Source organism: Ahaetulla prasina, chromosome 4 (genome assembly GCF_028640845.1).
Source record: "Ahaetulla prasina isolate Xishuangbanna chromosome 4, ASM2864084v1, whole genome shotgun sequence".
Lineage (NCBI taxonomy): Eukaryota > Metazoa > Chordata > Lepidosauria > Squamata > Colubridae > Ahaetulla > Ahaetulla prasina.
Window position 1 is genome coordinate 14049442 of NC_080542.1, and position 21151 is coordinate 14070592.

The 21151-nt window shown below is 38.6% G+C and overlaps 1 protein-coding gene across 1 annotated transcript; it reads left to right on the forward strand.

The window, feature by feature from the left end:
* Window positions 1-1523: 1523 nt before the first annotated feature.
* Window positions 1524-19428, forward strand: LOC131197949 (vomeronasal type-2 receptor 26-like). The gene is made up of 6 exons (XM_058182455.1): window positions 1524-1726; window positions 3083-3374; window positions 5801-6643; window positions 12981-13202; window positions 15021-15147; window positions 18518-19428. The coding sequence occupies exons 1-6, from the start codon at window positions 1524-1526 to the stop codon at window positions 19426-19428; spliced, it is 2598 nt and encodes an 865-aa protein (XP_058038438.1).
* The last annotated feature ends 1723 nt before the right edge of the window (window positions 19429-21151 follow it).

Genomic DNA, 21151 nt, shown 5'->3' on the forward strand with positions numbered 1-21151 from the left:
TTCTATTAACTAGTTACACCTACTCAGAAGTGAAATCTACTTACCTTCCCTAGCGGTTCAGAATGGAGCCTCTGTGCATGTATAAAACCTTCTGCACATGTGCAGAGGCTCAAAAACAGGTTACTTCCTAGTTAAAACTAGGAAGTAATGACATCTGGGTGGGTGGGTGGAACATCGCACTGTGACCGCTACCGGTTCTCTGAAGTATACACCGGTTCTCCGAACTACGCTCCACCATCGCTACCGGATCGACCGAACTTAGTCCGAACTGGGAGGATTTCACCCCTCCTCCTGCTTCTTTATCAAATAACCAAACAACAAAAATATTTGAAAGAATGGAAACCTTAAACCACTTAGAGAGGACTGTAAAGCACTGCGAAGCGGTATGCAAGTCTAAATCAGTGGTGGTATTCAGCTGGTTCTATCCGGTTTTGACAAACCAGTAGTGGCGGCTGCAGGAGGCTCCGCCTACTCTCCCAGATATCATCACATCCTGTTTTTGATGCTCTGCACCAGTGGTGGGTTGCTCCCAGTTTGGACCGGTTCTTGCGAAACCGGTAGTAAAACCGGGATAGGTTCTGCACACCGACCCTAACATCATCAGGAAGTTTCTCCTACTGCGCAATCCCACTGTGAAATGATAGTAAAGGTAAGTAGAACCCACCCCTGTTTTGCACATGTGCGGAAGGCCGTCCGCATACATAGAGGTGGCGCATGCACTCACATTTGTGAACCAGTAATGAAGGTAAGTAAATACCACCCCTGGTCTAAATGGTATTGCAAATGGATATTTTGTTGAAAGAAAAAAAAAGATCAAATTTAATATTTCTAGAATTGAGGAATAAAATCACCAAAGAGGTTGGAAAAAAAAAAGAAATTAATTCATCAATAGAAAGATGCATAGGAGATATAAATATTTTCCCCCATTTCCTTCTCATTCATGTTCTCTTTCTTACTTTTACACAAACCCGTATACAAGTATGCAGAAAGAGACTGATGCAAACATACAAAAATCAACATAAACTGCCCAAAACTGGGGAGTAACCTCATTGCAGAAGCCAACAGTGCAACAGAGGATTCTTTCAAAGAGATAGATTGGGAAGATACCAACTGAGGTGTCATCAACATGAGTTCTGAATTTTTTTGAGAGAACACCGAATTCAAAATTGGTAAATATTCCCCGTCTCACTGCAATTACGAAATAACCCTGATTAATAGTGTACAGTAACCTCCTGGTTCATGAACATTCCCTTAGGAGAGGAGGATAAGTGAAAAGTCAAGTGAATTAATATCTCATGTTTTATTGCTAGAACAATGATCTCCTGTTTCTTTTTGTGAAGGATGAGACAGGCAGAACGACACTACTGGGTTTCTGGGTAGCTGATTCGATATGATTCTGGCTTTCAGTCAGCTGAGTGATGCCATGTGAATTACCAATATTTTTTAAAAAATCAATGAGGGTCAAACTATTGCAGGAAGAAAATAGACTCTCAGTTAACTTCATGTTATATTTGGCACTGATGATGGTAGTCCTAGCAGTTAAACTTTATGGCCAGAGAAAAATTCCTCTGGCTATGTGTCCTATTAAGACACTTCTTCCAGTTCCCCTTAAGTATTACCAGCCTGGAGATTTTATCATTGCTAGCATTACCTCCCAAATCTACATTTTCTCAAGTCCAATATCATTTCAGAAACCACCTTCTGAGGAAACTGTTGATGATCTTTTGTAAGTACCTTCGGCTGAAAAAAATCAAATATATCTTCTAATTAGCTTCATGTAGGGGTTTCATCTAAAGCTCCAACTTGGAGATAAGAAGAAAAGTGTAGGATGGCATGAACAAAGGTTTTATTCAACACTTTACAATATAAAAATGTCCTTATTTTTATGGAAAATTGCAAAAGATATAATAGCATAAGCAGCATTCAGAAGCTCCCTATAATTATCTGTGGTAAGATGAGTAGCCAACACATTTAATAAAACATAAATAAAACACAAATAAATCTAATGACATGAATATGAAACATAATCACTAATCTTTTAAAATTTATCTTCTAACCTGAAAGACTGAAAATAACTAAAAAGAAAGGAAACTACTAAAATGCATCTCCAGGGGAAAAGAAGATACTCTGAAATTTTTTTTATCTATGTTCATTTCTATCTATTTGTCTATCTATCTATCTATCTATCTATCTATCTATCTATCTATCTATCTATCTATCTATCTATCTATCTATCTATCTATCTATCATCCATGTATCATCTATCTATCTATCTATCTATCTATCTATCTATCTATCTATCTATCTATCTATCTATCTATCTATCATCTAAGTTTGAATATATCTCTCTGTGTGTGTTTGTCTGTGTGTCTTTGTGTCCATGTCTGTGTGTTAATTGATAGCATAATATACATAATAACACATGCAGATATCCCTGCAAATACAATATATTCAAATGGGGGAAAAAACATTAAAACACAAACAGATAATAAGCAGAAAAGAAATTAAAAAAAGAAAAAAAGCATTATACTTCTGACTTTCCGTTTTTTAATTTACGTTAATTACTGTAAATGTTAATTTTCGGTATATTATAAAATTGTTCTTCACTTTTATTTGAAGCATATGTAGAAGCCAGTATGATTGTTTTGTCTGTTCTTCTTTTCACATTTTTAAGAGTAATATCCTTCCTGTTCCCTTTCAATGAATCTATTTTTTTTTCAGGTGAGCTGGTATAAATTACTATTTCATTTTTTTACTCTGTACAGCAGTTATATATTATTTTCCCAAATTCTATTGCTTTAAAAGAATCTTGTGTGTGTGTATGTGTATATATTTCATTCAGGCAAACAATATCTACATTCTGTCTTCTCAATTTATGGAACATTTTGTTGTGTTATTCTGGAGAATATTATGGAGAATATTGACATGGATTTATATTGTTAATGTATACCATAAATATTAAACAAAGACATGTCCCAGGTTACCTTTTCAGCAGGAAATTACACTAATGATGCTATCAATATAGAATTATTAATAAGATATAAAGAATGTGGTAACTTGTAATGTATTGTTTATAATCTAGGATGTTCACACAAAATTACCAGCACATCCTGGCCTTGGTATTTGCTGTGAAGGAACTCAATGAGAATCCCCAACTCTTACCCAATGTCAGTTTAGGCTTCCATATCTTAAATAGCTATTTTTCACCAATATGGACCTATCATGGTTCAATGGAATTTCTATCAACTCAGGACAAATTCATCCCTAACTACAAATGTGATATTCGGAATACGATTATGGGAGTTATTGGGGGATCTACTTCTGAAGTCTCTCTCCACATGACAAACATCTTGAGCACCTACAAGATTCCACAGGTAAAGGTGGTTTGAAATATTGAGTGTCATTATATTTACAGTATTTTTGTAAATGGGAGATAGCGAATGGAAATTTTATTAGTTGATGTATTTCTGAAACATTGAAAACGTAGTTGATCAATCTACAGGTGTTGAAAAAGCTGGCACATACTTTTATATTTATAATAAATTAGAATACAAGTAGTCCTCAACTTATGACTTTAATGGATCCTGGATTTTTTTTTGTCCTAAATCACAACAGATGTACATTCAGGCCCATTAGGGTCAGTCAGTTTCCAGCAAGGAACATTGCAAGTTGTGTCATGTGAACATGGACTACTACAATCAGCTGTAAAAATGAATTGGTTGCCCAATGTCGAAATGCAAACTAGTGACCCAGGATGGCGTGATACCCTCTGAATTAAAGTTGCAACTACCTTCTTTTTTGGAGGGGGGAGTCCCATGGTACTTTAACCTTGTTAAGAAAGGACAGTTTGTAACAATCCATCCATATGTCAACATAAATTCTATATTTGCTGAGAAACATTAATTGAGAATTTTTGGAAATAGAATAGAATAGAATAGAAGAATTCTTAATTGGCCAAGTGTGATTGGACACACAAGGAATTTGTCTTGGTGCGTGTGCTCTCAGTGCACTTTTTTTTAATTTGCATTTATATCCCGCCCTTCTCCGAAGACTCAGGGTGGCTTACACTATGTTAAGCAATAACATAAAAGAAAAGGTACCTTCATCAAGAATCATAAGGTACAACACTTAATGATAGTCATAGGGTTAAAATAAGCAATCAAATCATATTAGGAAACAATCAATATTAATCATCAGATATAAGCAACAAGTTTACAGTCATACAGTCACATAGTGGGAGGAGATGGGTGATAGGAGCAATGAGAAGATTAATAGTAGTGCAGACTTAGTAAATGGTTTGACTGTGTTGAGGGAATTATTTATTTATCAGAGTGATGGTGTTCAGGAAAAAACTGTTCTTGGCTCTAGTTGTTCTGGTGTACAGTACTCTATAGTGACATTTGGAGGGTAGGAATTGAAACAGTTTATGTCCAGGATGTGAGTGATCTGTAAATATTTTCACAGCCCTCTTTTTGACTCATACTCAGTGGAAGGCAGTTTGGTGGTAATTGTTATTTCTGCAGTTCTAATTATCCTCTGAAGTCTGTTTCTGTCTTGTTGGGTTGCAGAACCAAACCAGACAGTTATAGAAGTGCAGATGACAGACTCAATAATTCCTCTGTAGAACTGTATCAACAGCTCCTTGGGCAGTTTGAGCATTCTTTCTGGTGCAAAAAGAACATTCTTTGTTGTGCTTTTTTGATGATGTTTTTGATGTTAGGTGTCCATTTTAGATCTTGAGATATGGTAGAACCTAGAAATTTGAAGATCTCTACTGTTGATACTATGTTGTCTAGTATTGTAAGAGGTGGTAGTTTGGGCGGGTTTCTCTTAAGTCTACCACCATTTCTACGGTTTTGAGTGTGTTCAGTTCCAGATTGTTCTGGTCGCAGCATGAGGCTCATTGTTCAATTTCCTCTCTGTATGCAGAGTCATCATTGTCTCGAATGAGACCAATCACTATTGTGTCCTCTACAAACTTCAGTAGTTTAATAAATGGATTGTTTGAGATGCAGTCAGTGGTGTATAGAGAAGAGAAGTGGAGAGAGCATATAGCCTTGGGTGGGGGGGCTGCTTTCTGTCTGTTAAGAAGTTTATCACCCACTTACAAGTGTGTTCAGGTACCACTAGCTGGTTTAGCTTAGTTAGAAGAATGTCTGGAATGATGGTATTGAGTGCTGAACTGAAGTCTACAAAGAGGACCCTTGCTTAGGTCTTTGAAGATTCAAGATGTGGTAGGATGTACTGCAGAGCCATATTAACAGCACCATCTGTTGATCTATTTGGAATCTTTGGAAAGTCCAAATTTATACATAAAATTGCAGTCAATGCTGTTCGAAAACAAAATGTCTTAAGCACACATAATATTTCCTGACATATCTGTGGTATTTAAAATATATACCACAGATGTACTAAATGTACTTAGGCTAGTATTTATACTAGCCTAAGTACATTTTAATTATAATTTTAAATTTTAAATGATTTTATGTCGGTCTATGACCGTTTTAGTTAATTAGGCCTATTAAATATTTTATTTTAAATTCGTTTTAAATTTGTTATTTATATTTTGTATATTCTTTGTTTTTAATATGGCTGTAAACCACCCTGAGTCCTTTGGGAGAAGGGCGGTATAGAAATTAAATTACAAATAAATAAAATATATGTTCAGAAAATTTATCAGACAAAAATATGAAATAGAAAAAAATGAAAACAATTCTAATAATTTGTCTTTCTACTAAGCGTATGAGAAGATTCATTTGGATTTTGTCTGTCCTCTTCCCATGTTTTTTTCCCCTCCAAGATCTTATATGGATCTTCTCCAATAATAAATGACAAAACCAAAGAAGATTATTTTCACCAGATGTTTCCCAATGTGATCCACCACTATTTGGGCATTCTTGAGTTGCTACTACATTTCAGATGGACCTGGATTGGTGTGATTGTGTATAATGATGACAATGGAGATGTCTTTATACAGCAGGTCCTTCCCTTATATTCTCAGAAGGGTGTCTGTGTGGACTTCTTAGAAACAATGCCCAGAATAAGTTTTTCCAGCAACATTGCTGAAAGTGGAATGGAATGGTTTGCAAGTTCACGGGTTGTCAAAGGAAGCACTGTCAATACTGTTATTATACAAGGGGAAATAGAAACTGTTAGTGTCTTAAGAATAGCTTTCCAATTCTTGCAATTTTATGATGTAACAATGGAAAGCCGAGTGTTGATTATGACTGCACAGATGGATTTTACGTCTGCTCGATTTCAAAGAGATTGGGACATACATTTTTTCCATGGAGTGCTCTTGTTTGCTGTTCATACAAATTACCCTCGGGGATTCCAGAAATTTTTGACCAAAAGAACCCCTCTTTTAGAAAATAAAGATGGCTTTATCAGAATCTTCTGGAAAGATGCTTTTAATTGTGATTTCCCAAATTCCATTCCAAAAAAGAGAGAAGTGCAGATTTGCACTGGAGAAGAAAAACTGGAAAGTCTATCTCTGACCCTCTTTGACACAAACATGTCTGGCCACAGCTATAGCATCTACAATGCAGTTTACATTATGGCACATGCTTTGTGTGCAACAACTTCATCCATGTCAAAAGAAAGAGCAAAGAGAAAAAACACGAGGCAAGCAAAAGCCTGGCAGGTATCTTTCAAAGCAATTTTGAACGAAGAGATCTTGGAGATTTAAGTTAAATATGGGAAGAATAGATATAGGAGCAAAATGTTTCCCAGAAGCACCAGGAAAGAAATATAAAAGGAAGAAAAACGTAATGTTTCTTATAATACTTTAAAATATGATGTCATTGGTTATCAAAACTGTCTAGTCTGATATCTATGGAGATTCTCAGTCATCCAGGTCACAGTTGTCCCAAAGGTGCTTTTTCAATAGAATAGAATAGAATAGAATAGAATAGAATAGAATAGAATAGAATAGAATAGAATAGAATAGAATAGAATAGAATAGGGCTGGGAAGTGACTCACCAGGCTAATGCAGCCTGTTATTAACACACAGCTGCCTGCAATTACAATTACTGCAGGCTGGAGTCCCACCAGGCCCAAGGTTGACTCAGCCTTCCATCCTTTATAAGGTAGGTAAAATGAGGACCCAGATTGTTGGGGGGGCAATAAGTTGACTTTGTATATAAATATACAAATAGGATGAGACTATTGCCTTACACAATGTAAGCCGCCCTGAGTCTTCAGAGAAGGGCGGGATATAAATTCAAATTAAAAAATAAAATAAAATAGAATAGAATAGAATTTTTATTGGCCAAGTGCGATTGGACACACAAGGAATATGTGTGAAGACATTTCGCTTCTCATCCAGTCAGAGCTACAGAAGCTTCTTGGATGAGAAACTTCAAAGAAAAACCAGAAAGTCCAGTTGCCTCTTGGAAAAGAACTTTTGGGACATCTCAAATATGGCAATTAATTACACATTATATTTAAATGATTATGAAAAGAATACATCAATTTTATTCATCCTGTTTAGATATGTAGCTGCTGAACATGTGATACACATTTACAATGTTAAGAATAGATGAAATACGTTGTGGTTCAGTTGCTAAGTCCTGCCCAACTCCCTGTGACTCCATGGACTACAACAATTCAACTTAGTTTCATGGTTCATTTAAGAAGACCTTCTCATCTTTCCTTGCTGTTCTCTGGAAATATATATTCTGTTGGATATATCTTTCCCTTTCTCCTTTGTTTTCCTTTTCCTTCTTTTTTCAGCTATTTATAAGGCCTCATCTGAAAGCAACTTTACTTTCTTGCTTTTCTTTGTCTTTGGGAAGGGTTCAAGTATTGCCTCTTACACAACGTTATGAACTCTCTACAGAGTTCTTAAGGCACTCTGTCGACTACATCCAATCCCTTAAATCTATTTATCAGTTCTGCTATGTAGTCATAAGGGATATGATTTAGGTCAGGGTTCAACAACCTTAAACACTCAGACAGCCATTTGGACCTGTTTCCCACAGAAAAGAAAAGACTGGGAGCCACAGAATTCTTCCTGTGCCTGACTATTTCCTGAGCGGCTTCAAAACTAGCATATATAGTTAAATGAAAGATTCTGTTTTCTTCTGAAACTTTTCTTTTCTTGGATTTATCCATGATTGGCCTATCAGGGGTCAAAAAGCTTAATAAATTGCACATTGGTGGGTGTCACACATTGGCAGTTGTGATGCATATTTTGAGCGACAGGGAGCCGGAACACAGGGATGAAAGAGCCACATGCTGCTCCAGAGCCGCGAGTTGCTGACCCCTGATTTAGGTCATACCTGAATGGCCTAGTAGTTTTTCCTATGTTCTTCAACTTAAGCCTGATTTTGCAAGGAGAAGTTTATAATCTGAGCTAAACTCAGATCTTGTTTTTACTAACTGTCTGGCTCTTCTCCATCTTTGGTTGTGAGTGTCAGCCCTGGAGGCCATCTTTAAGTATGGATCTTCAAGGCTGCCACAAGTGGTAGATGGGCAAGCTGTAGGAATCGGAAGGGGGTAGATGGAGACAGTGTGGGATGCCCATGTTTATTTTATTTATTTATTTTATTTAGTCACAATAATATATGTAGGTATCATACAAAAAGATTATATGGTATATATAATATATACTATATAATATATAGTATATATATTATATAGTATATAATATATGTATATAGTATAGTATATACACATATATGAGTAAATATAAGGAGGTAAAGCATATATATATATATATATATATATATATATATATATATATATATATATATATATATATATATATAGGTCTTTGTTGTTGGGTTTTCTCCCGTGTAAGATTGGAAGTGTCTTGGCGGCGTTTGAAGTCTCATTCGTCATCTTCAGGCTTCAACGTGCTTCTGGGAAGCACGGCTGAAGCCTGAAGATGACGAATGAGACTTCGTAAACGCCGCCAAGACACTTCCAATCTTACACGGAGAAAACCTGAACAACCAAAGACCTATATACAAACACCCGTGAAAACCTCAGAAAACAAATATATATATATATATATATATATATATATATATATATATATATATATATATATATATATATATATATATATATATATATCGAATATAAGCCGATCCGAGTATAGCCGAGGTCCCCAATTTTACCCCAAAACTGGGGTAAACTGGGACTCAGTATAAGCCGAGGTGGGAAATGAGGCACCTACCGGTTGAAACCCTCCTCCCTCAGCTGAGAAGGCTGGCGGCTCCCCGCCCCGCCCTCTCACTGCACCGGCAGGGCTTCAGTCCGTAAAATGTGAAAAAGAAAAACTCGAGTATAAGCCGTATATACTCGAGTATAAGCCGAGGGGCTTAAAAAAAAAACAAACTTGAGTATAAGCCGTATAGACCCGAGTATAAGCCGAGGGGACGTTTTTCAGCACAAAAAATGTGCTGAAAAACTCGGCTTATACTCGAGTATATACGGTATATATATATATATGAAGAAGAAAAGAAAAACAATAGGACAGGAACGGTAGGCACGTTTGTGCGCTTATCCACGCCCCTTATGGTCCTCTTAGGAATGGGGTGAGGTCAATAGTAGAAAGTTTTTGGTTAAAGCTTTTAGGACTATGGGAAGAGACCACAGAGTCAGGTAAAGTATTCCAAGCAGTGATGATTCTGTTACAGAAGTCATATTTTCTGCAATCTAGATTAAAGCGGTTAACATTAAGTTTAAATCTGTTGGTTGCTCTTGTATTATTGCAATTAAAGCTGAAGTAGTCTTTAACAGGAAGGACATTACAATAGATGATTCTATGAGTTAAACTTAGGTCTTGTCGAAGGTGACGGAGTTCCAAGTTTTCTAAGCCTAGGATTTCAAGTCTGGTGGGATAAGGCATTTTGTTGTTTTCAGAGGAATGGAGAACTCTTCTTGTAAAATATTTCTGGATACGTTCAATTGTATTGATGTCAGAGATGTGGTGAGGGTTCCAAACAGGCAAGCTGTATTCTAGAATTGGTCTAGCAAATGTTTTATATGCTCTGGTTAGTAGTGTGGTGTTTTTGGAAAAGAAGCTACGCAAGATTAGGTTTACAACTCTTAGAGCCTTTTTTTGCTCTAAGTTGGTCATCATGTGGATGCAGGGAACCAACTTTGACTTTAATTTGGATGGGGAAAACCCGGGGGCTTTGAGATTTGGGATTCCCAGATGTGCCAATATGACATCTCTAACAAATTCAAGCTTTGAGGAAAATGTCTGCCTTGGAGTTTTGATTCCATTGGGGGGTGTTACTTGGAATCCCGCCAGTGAGTACACAATAAAGAGCTCTTCCATTTTTCTAAAGGATCCTTGCTCACAGTAGTGGATATAACAGTAATCTGGATTAGGAGACGACTTCCGGTATCCGGTGGCAACGGACGTCTGGAAGGCTTCTCCTGCCTCCAGTGTCCGAATCCGGCCGCCGCCGAGGCCCTTAGGGGCCAGGTGTTCCGAAAAGGACACCTGCCGCACGGACGGCTCGCCAGGGGTCTCCCAGCCGATATACAGGACTGGGGGGACCGATGCTGGCGCGTCCTAGGCTCGGCGGGGTTCGGAGGCCACAGGCCGCGGCCATTATTTTGGTCGTCGCCTGGGCCGCTGTGCTCGGTGACACCGGGGCTTTGGATTTATAATTGCAGCAGCCTGGTGGTGAACAGGGAACGGAGAAGAATTGAGGAATGAAGAAGGGAAGGGGATATCGGCAAATGTGAGTGGAGTACTCCGGTGCGGGGGTTTTCTCCCCTGCGACCGGAAGGAGTACGAATCACTTTGGAGAGAGGAGAACTTAAAATAACAAGATTACGGTTTTGTGGAGCTCTGGAGAAAGAGGTGATGGAGAAATTTAGGAGGGAGGGTTTGAGGCCCCTCCTCTGGGGAACAATGGTGGCGTCCAGCTTCCGCCTTCACTATGAGAATCTTGATGACATCACTTCCCTTGACTTCCTGGTTGACTAACTGTACTCTGGACTCGTTGCTCCTGTGAGTGCCCCTGGTGGATCCGGAGGAAATTATAAGGATACTGTGCTTGCCTGAGGATTTTAAAATTTTTTTTAAATGGCAAAAGGTCAGAGACCAACTGCTGGAGAAATGGAGAGAATTCTGGAAAAGTTATCTAATATGGACAAGAAACTGGATGAAATAAGAGCAGAAATTGTGACTATCCAAAAGGATTTTAAAGGATACTCAACAAGTCTCAGCAGAAAATAAGCAGAAAGTGGAAGGTCTGAGGGTGAGATGCGGCAGTGCAGAAAGAGGGAGACGACAAGCAATGCTGTGCTTGGACTACAGATGGATAAAATGTCTTATTTTCTTAGGTTTCAAAATTTGGAAGAAGTGGACCAAGAAGACTTGAGAGATGTTGTGACTAAACTGTTGGGAGAATTTCTTGGGAGAGGTGTTGATTTTATGAATTGGGATGTGGATCGAGTTTATAGAGTTAATTCACAATATGCACGCATGCAGTTCCTAGAGAGGTTCATGTCAAATTTGTGAAAAGAGAGACGAGAGATGAAATTCTTAGAAAACATAGGAGTGGGGCACTGACTTATAGGGGCAGGGAGATAGCCATTCTGAGGCAGATTCCCAGACAGGTACGTGAAATGAGAAAGAAATATTATTTTTTATCAAGCAAATTGTACCAGAAGGAGTGGGCTTCAGATGGCTGATGCCAGAGGGATTGATGATTTTCCGGGAGGGCATTACGAAAAAAATTAGTACAATTGCGGAGGCTGCGGCCTACGTGGAGGAACACAAAGCCCTCCTGGATTTAGATGACCCAGGAATTGAAGAAGGGGAGGTTATAGACCATGGGGCGGAGGCGGCTGCCGCTGTTGCGGCCCTGGAGTTGGGTCAGGCTGAACCCAGAGTTCTGAGATCCAAAACTAGGAAGTGACAAAGATATTTGGTATTGTGTTGGTTTTCCTTATTCTCTTTCGTATGATATTCTGATTATTCTTGACCCTTCCTTATTGTGTAAGATTGAAACTTAGCTACTTCGTATCACCTGCTTGCCATATGGCTGTTGTATGTGTTTAAAATTTTGAGTAAAATTCTTATCATGTATAAGAAAAATGAAAATTTACCATACCTGATATGTATTTGCATAAATTTTTTTTGACCAATAAAAACTTTTTATAACAAAAAAAAACAAAAAAAAAAAACAAACAGTAATCTGGATTAAATTGGCTGATTCCCATCCACTTTGGTTTGCTGATCCTCAAGATGTTGATATTCAATTTTGCCATGTCATCTTTGACCACATCCAGCTTACCTTGATACATAGATCTTATATTGCAGGTTGCTATGCAATATTGTTGTTTACAGCATAGGACTTTCCTTTCACCACCAGACACATGCACAGCTGAGGATCCTATGTCTTTCTCTTAAGATATGATAAACATTCTCTATCAATATATTATTAGTTTTGAATTGTAAAGTTTCCATTGCCAAAACTGGATGGAAAATAGCTCATTTTGGTTACATGTTTTAAACCCTAAGGAAGAGGGAAAGACAGCACACTTGAACAGAACAGTTTCTACTACATTAATTAGTCTCCCAAATATGTCTACTTCTCTTTTTCCATTCTTCAGTAGATTGCCTCCCTCAAAATCATTCATCTTAGTTTTAAAGTGTTTTCTTTTTTTTCTTTGCATTTATATCTTGCCCTTCTCCAAAGACTCAGGGCGGCTTACACTATGTCAAGCAATAGTCTTCATCCATTTGTATATTATATATAATATACAAGTCAACTTGTATATTAAGTCAACTTATTGCCCCCAACAATCTGTGTCCTCATTTTACCTACCTTATAAAGGATGGAAGGCTGAGTCAACCTTGGGCCTGGTGGGGCGTGAACCTGCAGTAATTGCAAGCAGCTGCTGTTAATAACAGACTGTCTTACCAGTCTGAGCCACAGAGGCCCCTTGTTAGGATTGTTATGAAGGTTCTCCTGGAATAATTTTCTCATTCTGTCCAATTTAGCTCCACAAATTTATCAGAAGTGCATCCTTTATAAACAGCGCTGGAGAAAATATTTCCTTTGATGACGAAGGGCATATAAACGCTGGATTTGATATTTTCAACTGGGTCACCTATGCAAATAACACATTTCAAAAAGTCAAAGTTGGATGGATAGAGCCCAACTCTTTCTCTTCACTCAACGTTCATGAAGACTCCATTGTATGGCCTATAAGGTTTAACCAGGTACATATTTTGCACAGATTTGGGAATGGTTTAATTTGCAATCTGAACATACAAAAATCTCACTTTTTCTTCTATTGAAGTAGTGCAGACTTATCCGGGTATTGTACTTCTATTGTGAATTGGGAGATGCTCCGTAGTTCAGCGTGCAATTAGATGATAGTATCTTGACACCTTCTGAATAAGTTCAGAAAAAGAGAGTTATGCTGCTTACATCTTTCTCACTAAAGGCCCCACTGTGTAGACTAGAAAATTTAACCAGATATTTGCAGTATTTTGAATATATTTAATAATTTAATCCATATTCCAAATACAGTTTGTTCTTGACTTACTATCACAGTTGGGTCTGGAATAAATTTGTAGTAAATTCTTGCAATCGTAAGGAAAAGCACAACACAACCAGATTTGATTTCATGACAATTTTACAATGAAAGTATAGCATGTCAATGCAATAATAAAACAAGTCATGTGGTCATTAAGCAAACACAAAACATCCAACAGGCATATTTTATCAGAAATCTACAGGAAACCTCAGAAACTAGTGAAATATATATATATAAATATTTTGATTGTGTGACCACAGGATCCTGTGACTGGTTGAAGAATAGAATAGAATAGAATAGAATTTTTTATTGGCCAAGTGTGATTGGACACACAAGGAATTTGTCTTGGTGCATATGCTCTCAGTGTGCATAAAAGAAAAGATACGTTCATCAAGGTACAACATTTATAACACAATTGATGGTCAATATATCAATATAAATCATAAGGTGAGCCAAAAATGAAATCATGTGACTGTGGAGGGCAGGTAAATGTAACAACTTTGAGGACAGTCATAAGTAGCTTTTTAAAAGTCCATCATAACTTAAAATTGTCATTAAGTGACTGGTTTCAAGTCAAAGACTTCCTGCATTCCTATTGTTTCTACTTTAACATCAATAGCCTTATTCAGAAACGGAAGTCATTTTTTAATTGAAATTGCTCTAAGTGTAATATGTGATTGTAAGACTTACTGAAAACTGGAATAGCTTTGTTTATTTATTTATTTAATTTATTTATTTATTTTGTCGCACAGCATATATAAGCATAAGCATGAAATAATTATACAATATATAAGCATATATATGAGTATGATTATATAATAACTATATTAATTGGATATAATGAAAGGAAACAATAGGACAGGAATGGTAGGTACATTTGTGCTCTTATGCACGCCCCTTACAGACCTCTTAGGAATCGGGTGAGGTCAATGGTAGACAGTTTTTGGTTGAAGCTTTGGGGATTTTGGGAAGAAACCACAGAGTCAGGTAGTTTATTCCAAGCATTAACAACTCTGTTACTGAAGTCATATTTTCTGCAATCAAGATTGGCGTGATTGACATTAACATTTGTAAGTAAAAACTCCAAGATTTAGGCTAGGTTGGTACTCAAGTATCCTGTAGGACAATGGCAAAATATGTCCAGTCTATTGTCAAGGAGCTGAGCTTGCTATTAAGAAGAATGTGACTAATGCCTTCAATAAGTGACCAACGTGTGGTTTAAACTGAACCGAATCTACTGTCTGTTGCATGCAACTCATTGCTTAGTAGATATCTTACATTACATCCAAGATGCACAACACCCTGTAAATGCTTGCCATGGTACCTAAGCACTATGTTGATAGTGATCAATATTATAGTCATCTGAAAATGTATCACTCTGAGGTTCTCCTCAGGTAATACATACCTTATATCTGTCTGTGTTTGAGTAAAACCAATGCTCCTGAGCATGCCAAAATACCAAACTGACATTTCTTTTTTTTTTAACCTCTTTATTCAGAAAACACCACGTTCCCTGTGTAATGACAATTGTCAGCCTGGTTCTAGTAGGGCCAAAATAGAAGGAAAGCCATTTTGCTGCTATAAGTGTCATAAATGTCCAGAAGGGATGATGACAAGTCAGAAAGGTGAGGTTTCTTCAGTTTAGAAATATTAACCTTTCCATGAAAACCTGTGTAGAATAAATTCAGTATTTATGTACCACTCTATACATTATGTGCTGTCGGATTTAATTTAAGGATGTTGGGAGGAATAAAACGAAGGAAAATATTTTATGTCCTCCCTAATTACCTTCCCAGGATCAAGGAACCTTTATTTTATTTATTTATTTAATTAGATTTTTATACCGCCCTTCTCCCGAAGGACTCAGGGTGGTGAACAGCCAAATAAAAACAACTAATACATAAATAAGCTTAAAAACATATTAAAAACTAATTATAAACTGGCCAAATTTAAAATTAACAATAAAATAAACAATCCTAAAACCCCTCTTAAAATTCCCTCAAGCTAGCCCTGCACAGTGGAATAAAAAAGTCTTGAGCTCACGTTTAAAAGACTGGAATTCGGGGAGTTGATGCAGCCCCGGAGGCAACTCGTTCCATAGGGCTGGAGCCCCCACAGAAAAGGCCCTCCCCCTGGGGGCCGCCAGTCGACATTATTTGACTGACGGCACCCTGAGGAGGCCCTCCCTATGGGAGCGCACAGGTTGATGGGAGGCTATAGGCGGCAGTAGGCGCTCCTGAAGGTAACCCGGTCCTGTGCCATAGAGCGCTTTAAAGGTGATGACCAATACCTTGAATTGCACCCATAAGACCAGCGGCAACCACTGCAGGCTGCGCAGGAGCGGTGTTATATGGGAGCATCACGGTGCCCCTTCTATTACCCGCGCAGCCACATTCTGGACCAGTTGGAGCCTCCTGGTGCTCTTCAAGGGGAGCCCCATGTAGAGACCATTGCAGTAGTCCAGGCGGGAAGTGACAAGGGCATGAGTGACCATGTGAAGGGAATCCCGGTCGAGAAAGGGATGCAACTGGCAAATCAGGCGGACCTGATAAAAAGCTCCCCTGGCGACGGCCATCAAATGGTCTTCTAAGGACAGCCGATCGTCCAGGAGAACGCCTAAGTTATGAACCCTCCCCCGGGGGGCCAATGATTCACCCCCAACAGTCAGCAATGGTGTAAGCTGGCTGTACCGGGATGCCGGCATCCACAGCCACTCTGTCTTGGATGGCTTGAGCTGAAGCTTGTTCTTCTCCATCCAGACCTGCACGGCTTCCAGACACTGGGACATCATGTCGACGGCTTCATTGGGGTGGTTAGGGGTAGAAATATACAGCTGAGTGTCATCAGCGTACAGATGGTATTCCACCCCAAAACCACGGAAAATCTCACCCAGCGGCATCATATAAATGTTGAACAGGAGAGGCGAGAGAACCGACCCCTGTGGCACCCCACAAATGAGGTGCGTAGAGGTCGATCTCTGCCCCCCTGCCAACACCGTCTGCAATCGGTCAGAGAGATAGGAGGAGAACCACCGAAAAATGGTGCCCCCCACTCCCAAACCCCCCAACCGCCACAGCAGGATACCATGGTCGATGGTATCAAAAGCCACTGAGAGATCTAACAGGATCAGGACAGAGGAACAACCCCTGTCCCGAGACCTCCAGAGATCATCCACAAATGCGACCAAAGTTGTCTCCGTGCTGTACCCAGGCCTGAAGCCGGACTGGAACAGGTCCAGATAGATGGTTTCATCCAGGTACTGAGGAAGCTGACATGCCACCACACTCTCAACAACCTTCGCCACAAAGCAAAGGTTGGAGACAGGACGATAATTTGCCATAATAGCCGGGTCCAGGGAGGGCTTCTTAAGGAGGGGCCTCATCACCACCTCTTTCAAGGCAGTAGGAAAGACGCTTGTCATCTCAGCCTTAAGACACCTAGGCAATTAATGTTGATTAAAAACAGACAAATTCCAAGAGGAAGGCATAGAGTCTCCAAACTAAAGCAAATTAAACTGTAGTTGTAGAAAGATATTAAATTCATGAAATACTGTCTACTTGTTCTCTGAAAACCAGCATTGCCTTTGTAGTTCTGCCCTAACTTCCTGATGTTCTTCTCTATCGAATGAAAACCTCTTCTGCTCTATCCAATCACTTGCATTGTGATAAATATGCATCTCCTCTATTTACAGGTTAGCCTGGCTAAGTACAGTTCTGTAACTAAACTAGAACAGAACAGAACAGAACAGAACAGAACAGAACAGAACAGAATAGAATAGAATAGAATAGAATAGAATAGAATAGAATAGAATAGAATAGAATAGAATAGAATAGAATAGAATTCTTTTATTGGCCAAGTGTGATTGGACACACAAGGAATTTGTCCTTGGTACATATGCTCTCAGTGTACATAAAAAGACAAGATACATTCATCAAGAATCATTAGGTACTACACTTAATGATAGTCATAGGGTACAAATAAGCAACCAGGAAACAATCAATATCAATATAAATCGTAAGGCTACAAGCAACAAAGTTACAGTCATGCAGTCATAAGTGGGAGGAGATGGGTGATAGAAACCATGAGAAGACTAACAGTAATAGTAATGCAGCCTTAGTTAATAGTTTGACAGTGTTGAGGGAATTATTTGTGTAGCAGAGTGATGGTGCTCGGGAAAAAATGTTCTTGTGTCTAGTTGTCTTGTGTGCAGTGCTCTATAGCGTCGTTTTGAGCATAGGAGTTGAAACAGTTTATGTCCTGGATGTGAGGGATCTGTAAATATTTTCACAGCCCTCCTTTTGACTCATGCAGTACACAGATCCTCAGTGGAAGGCAGGTTGAATGTAATTGTTTTTTTCTGCAGTTCTAATTATCCTCTGAATTCTGTGTCTGTCTTGTTGGATTGCAGAATCAAACCAGACAGTTATAGAGGTGCAGATGACAAACTCAATAATTCCTCTGTAGAACTGTATCAGCAGCTCCTTGGGCAGTTTTAGCTTCCTGAGTTGGTGCAGAAAGAACATTTTTGGTGTACTTTTCTGATTATGTTTTTGATCTTAGATGTCCATTTTAGGTCTTGAGATATGATAGAACCTAGAAATTTGAAGGTCTCTACTGTTCTACATTAAATGAACTCCTTTAGCACTTAACACTCACTGTATATACTACTTCATGGTGCTTTACAGCTCCTTCTAAGCAGTTTACAGAATCAGCATATTGCTCCCAACAATCTGGGTCCTCATTTTACTGATCTCTAAAGGATGGAAGGCTGAGTCAATCTTGAGCCAGTGGGAATCGAACTGCTGGAAGTTGGCAGAATTAGCTGCAATACTGCATTCTAACCACTGTGCCAGCAAGGCACCTTTAGGGAATCTTGGAGTTGAATTTCTTTCACTAACTTTCGTCCCCCAGAATCTACTTTTCTGTTACTTTGAAAATGATAATAGAGTACCTTCTACATTGTCATAATAATATTTTCATCATTCATTTCTACAGATATGGATGATTGTTTGGCATGCCCAGAAGGACAATATCCAAATAACAACCATGACTCGTGCCTTCCAAAACATATAACTTTCCTGTCTTATGAAGACCCATTAGGGATCAGTTTGGCCACTACTGCAATTGTTTTTGCTTGCATTGCCACTGTGGTGCTTGGGATTTTCATCAAATACCAGGACACTCCCATTGTCAAGGCCAACAACCGGAACATCACCTACCTTCTTCTCGTCTCCCTTGTGCTCTCATTCCTTTGCAGCTTGTTATTCATTGGACAACCTGAAAAGGTGACCTGCCTTTTGCGACAAACTGCTTTTGGGATTGTCTTCTCAGTAGCTATTTCTTGTGTATTGGCCAAAACCATCATTGTGATTTTAGCTTTCATGGCTTCAATGCCAGGATCCAAGATGAGGCGATGGCTCGGGAAACCATTAGATAATTACATTGTTCTTTCTTGTTCCCTCATTCAAATCATTGTTTGCAATGTATGGCTTGTAACTTCACCCCCGTATCCAGATGCTGATATGAACTTAGTGGCAGATGAAATCATCCTGGGATGTAATGAAGGCTCTACGCTCATGTTTTACTGTGTCTTGTTGTACCTGCTTTTCCTTGCCATTGTTGGTTTCAGTGTGGCTTTCCAAGCACGGCATTTACCAGACAGTTTTAATGAGACCAAGTTTATCTTCTTCAGCCTGTTGTGTTTTTGCAGTGTCTGGTTATCCTTTATTCCAACGTATCTGAGTACCAAGGGGAAATATATGGTGGCAGTGGAGATCTTTTCCATTCTGTCTTCCAGTGCAGGGTTATTGGGTTGCATCTTTTCCCCCAAATGCTTTGTTATTCTACTAAGGCCTGATCTGAATACTAAAAAGCAGTTAATGAGAGGCAAGAAAGAAGAAATATAGCTCCATGATTGTTCAATGAATGATACATTCACTGAAGATTACTCAGAATCTAGAACTAGTTCAGAATGAAGCCATTGCAATTCATGGGGATTGTCTTATTATTCTGAGTGCTTTAGCAACATATCTTCTGATCCCACAGAAGAAGATATAAGAATTATTTATTGGCCAAGCTTGATTGGACACACACAAGGAATTTGTCTCCGGTGCATAAGTTCTCATAAGCAACAAGTGATAGTTGTTAGGAAATTGTTATTTGTCTAACTAGTTGGTCAGGCAATATATAAACCAACTATGTATGTTTGCAGTAAGAAAGATATTATGTTGCTTTAAGACTATATTGCATCATCATGCATCCTGATTGGCTGAGCTCTGTAGCCAATGTACTTAGGGAAAGCTAAATTATGGTTTGTGGGGACACTACACCATTGTTACCTGCGGATGTCCTGCAACTCTATATTTGAGCTCTATGCATGATCATTCCTTGATCATGGCTATTTACTGATTCTTTAATATTTACTGACTGTTGTGTATTGAACTGTGTTCTTGAATGAAACTAAAGAAGATCTGGTTTGTTGTGCAAGTCTATGTTTGATAAGAAGACTTGATATCTGAAATATCCCTGGACTGACTTTATATGTGTATGACCTGTATTGTTTTTGGACTATGATTTTGCTTTTTCCCTAAAAGTAAAATATAATCAAACCCCAGTTCATTTGTATATTAACTGTTATTGTCCACAATCATTCTCAGTCGCATTCATGTGTAATCTCAAAGGGTACTCTGCTCAGTAGTTCACAACATTTGATTATGAGCCAAGATTACCCTTAACATTGGTTATGGGCCCAGAGTATCCATAACAATAGTCATAATCAAAAATGACAATCATCATAAATCATAGATATAACACTCAGTGATAGTCATAGGATGCTAAAGCAATCAACATAAATCATGAGATACAACAAGAGGTTATAGTCTTAAGGATCTAAGGAAATATGTTATATGAGATGAGAAGGATAATAAGTAATATAGCCATATTAGGTGGTTTGACATCCCAGGGCATAGACAGTGTTATGGGAATTACAGAATGATACCATAGAGGAAAAACTGTCTTTGTGTCTGGTTGCCTTGGTGTGCAATGTCCTACAGCAGACATGTCAAACTCAAGGCATGCGGGCCAGATCTGGCCCACAATGTGGTTAGATCTGGTCTGTGGGGCTGCCCTGAAGACAGTGAGTGGCTGGATCCCACTGCCTCAGCCCCAGCCCACCACAGCTCAGCTAGGTGTTCCCCCTAGGTGTGTGCATAGGCGAATAGAATAAAATAGAATTTTATTGGCCAAGTGTGATTGGACACACAAGGAATTTGTCTTGGTGCATACGCTCTCAGTGTACATAAAAGAAAAGATACGTTCATCAAGGTACAACATTTACAACACAAATGATGGTCAATATATCAATCTAAATCATAAGGATTGCCAGCAACAAAGTTACAGTCATACAGTTATAAGTGGAAAGAGATTGGTGATGGGAACGATGAGAAGATTAATAGTAGTGCAGATTTAGTAAATAGTTTGACAGTGTTGATGGAATTATTTGTTTAGCAGAGTGATGGCCTTTGGGAAAAAACTATTCTTGTGTCTAGTTGTTCTGGTGTGCAGTGCTCTATAGCCTCATTTTGAGGGTAGGAGTTGAAACAGTTTATGTAATGTATCTTTAAAAGTTTT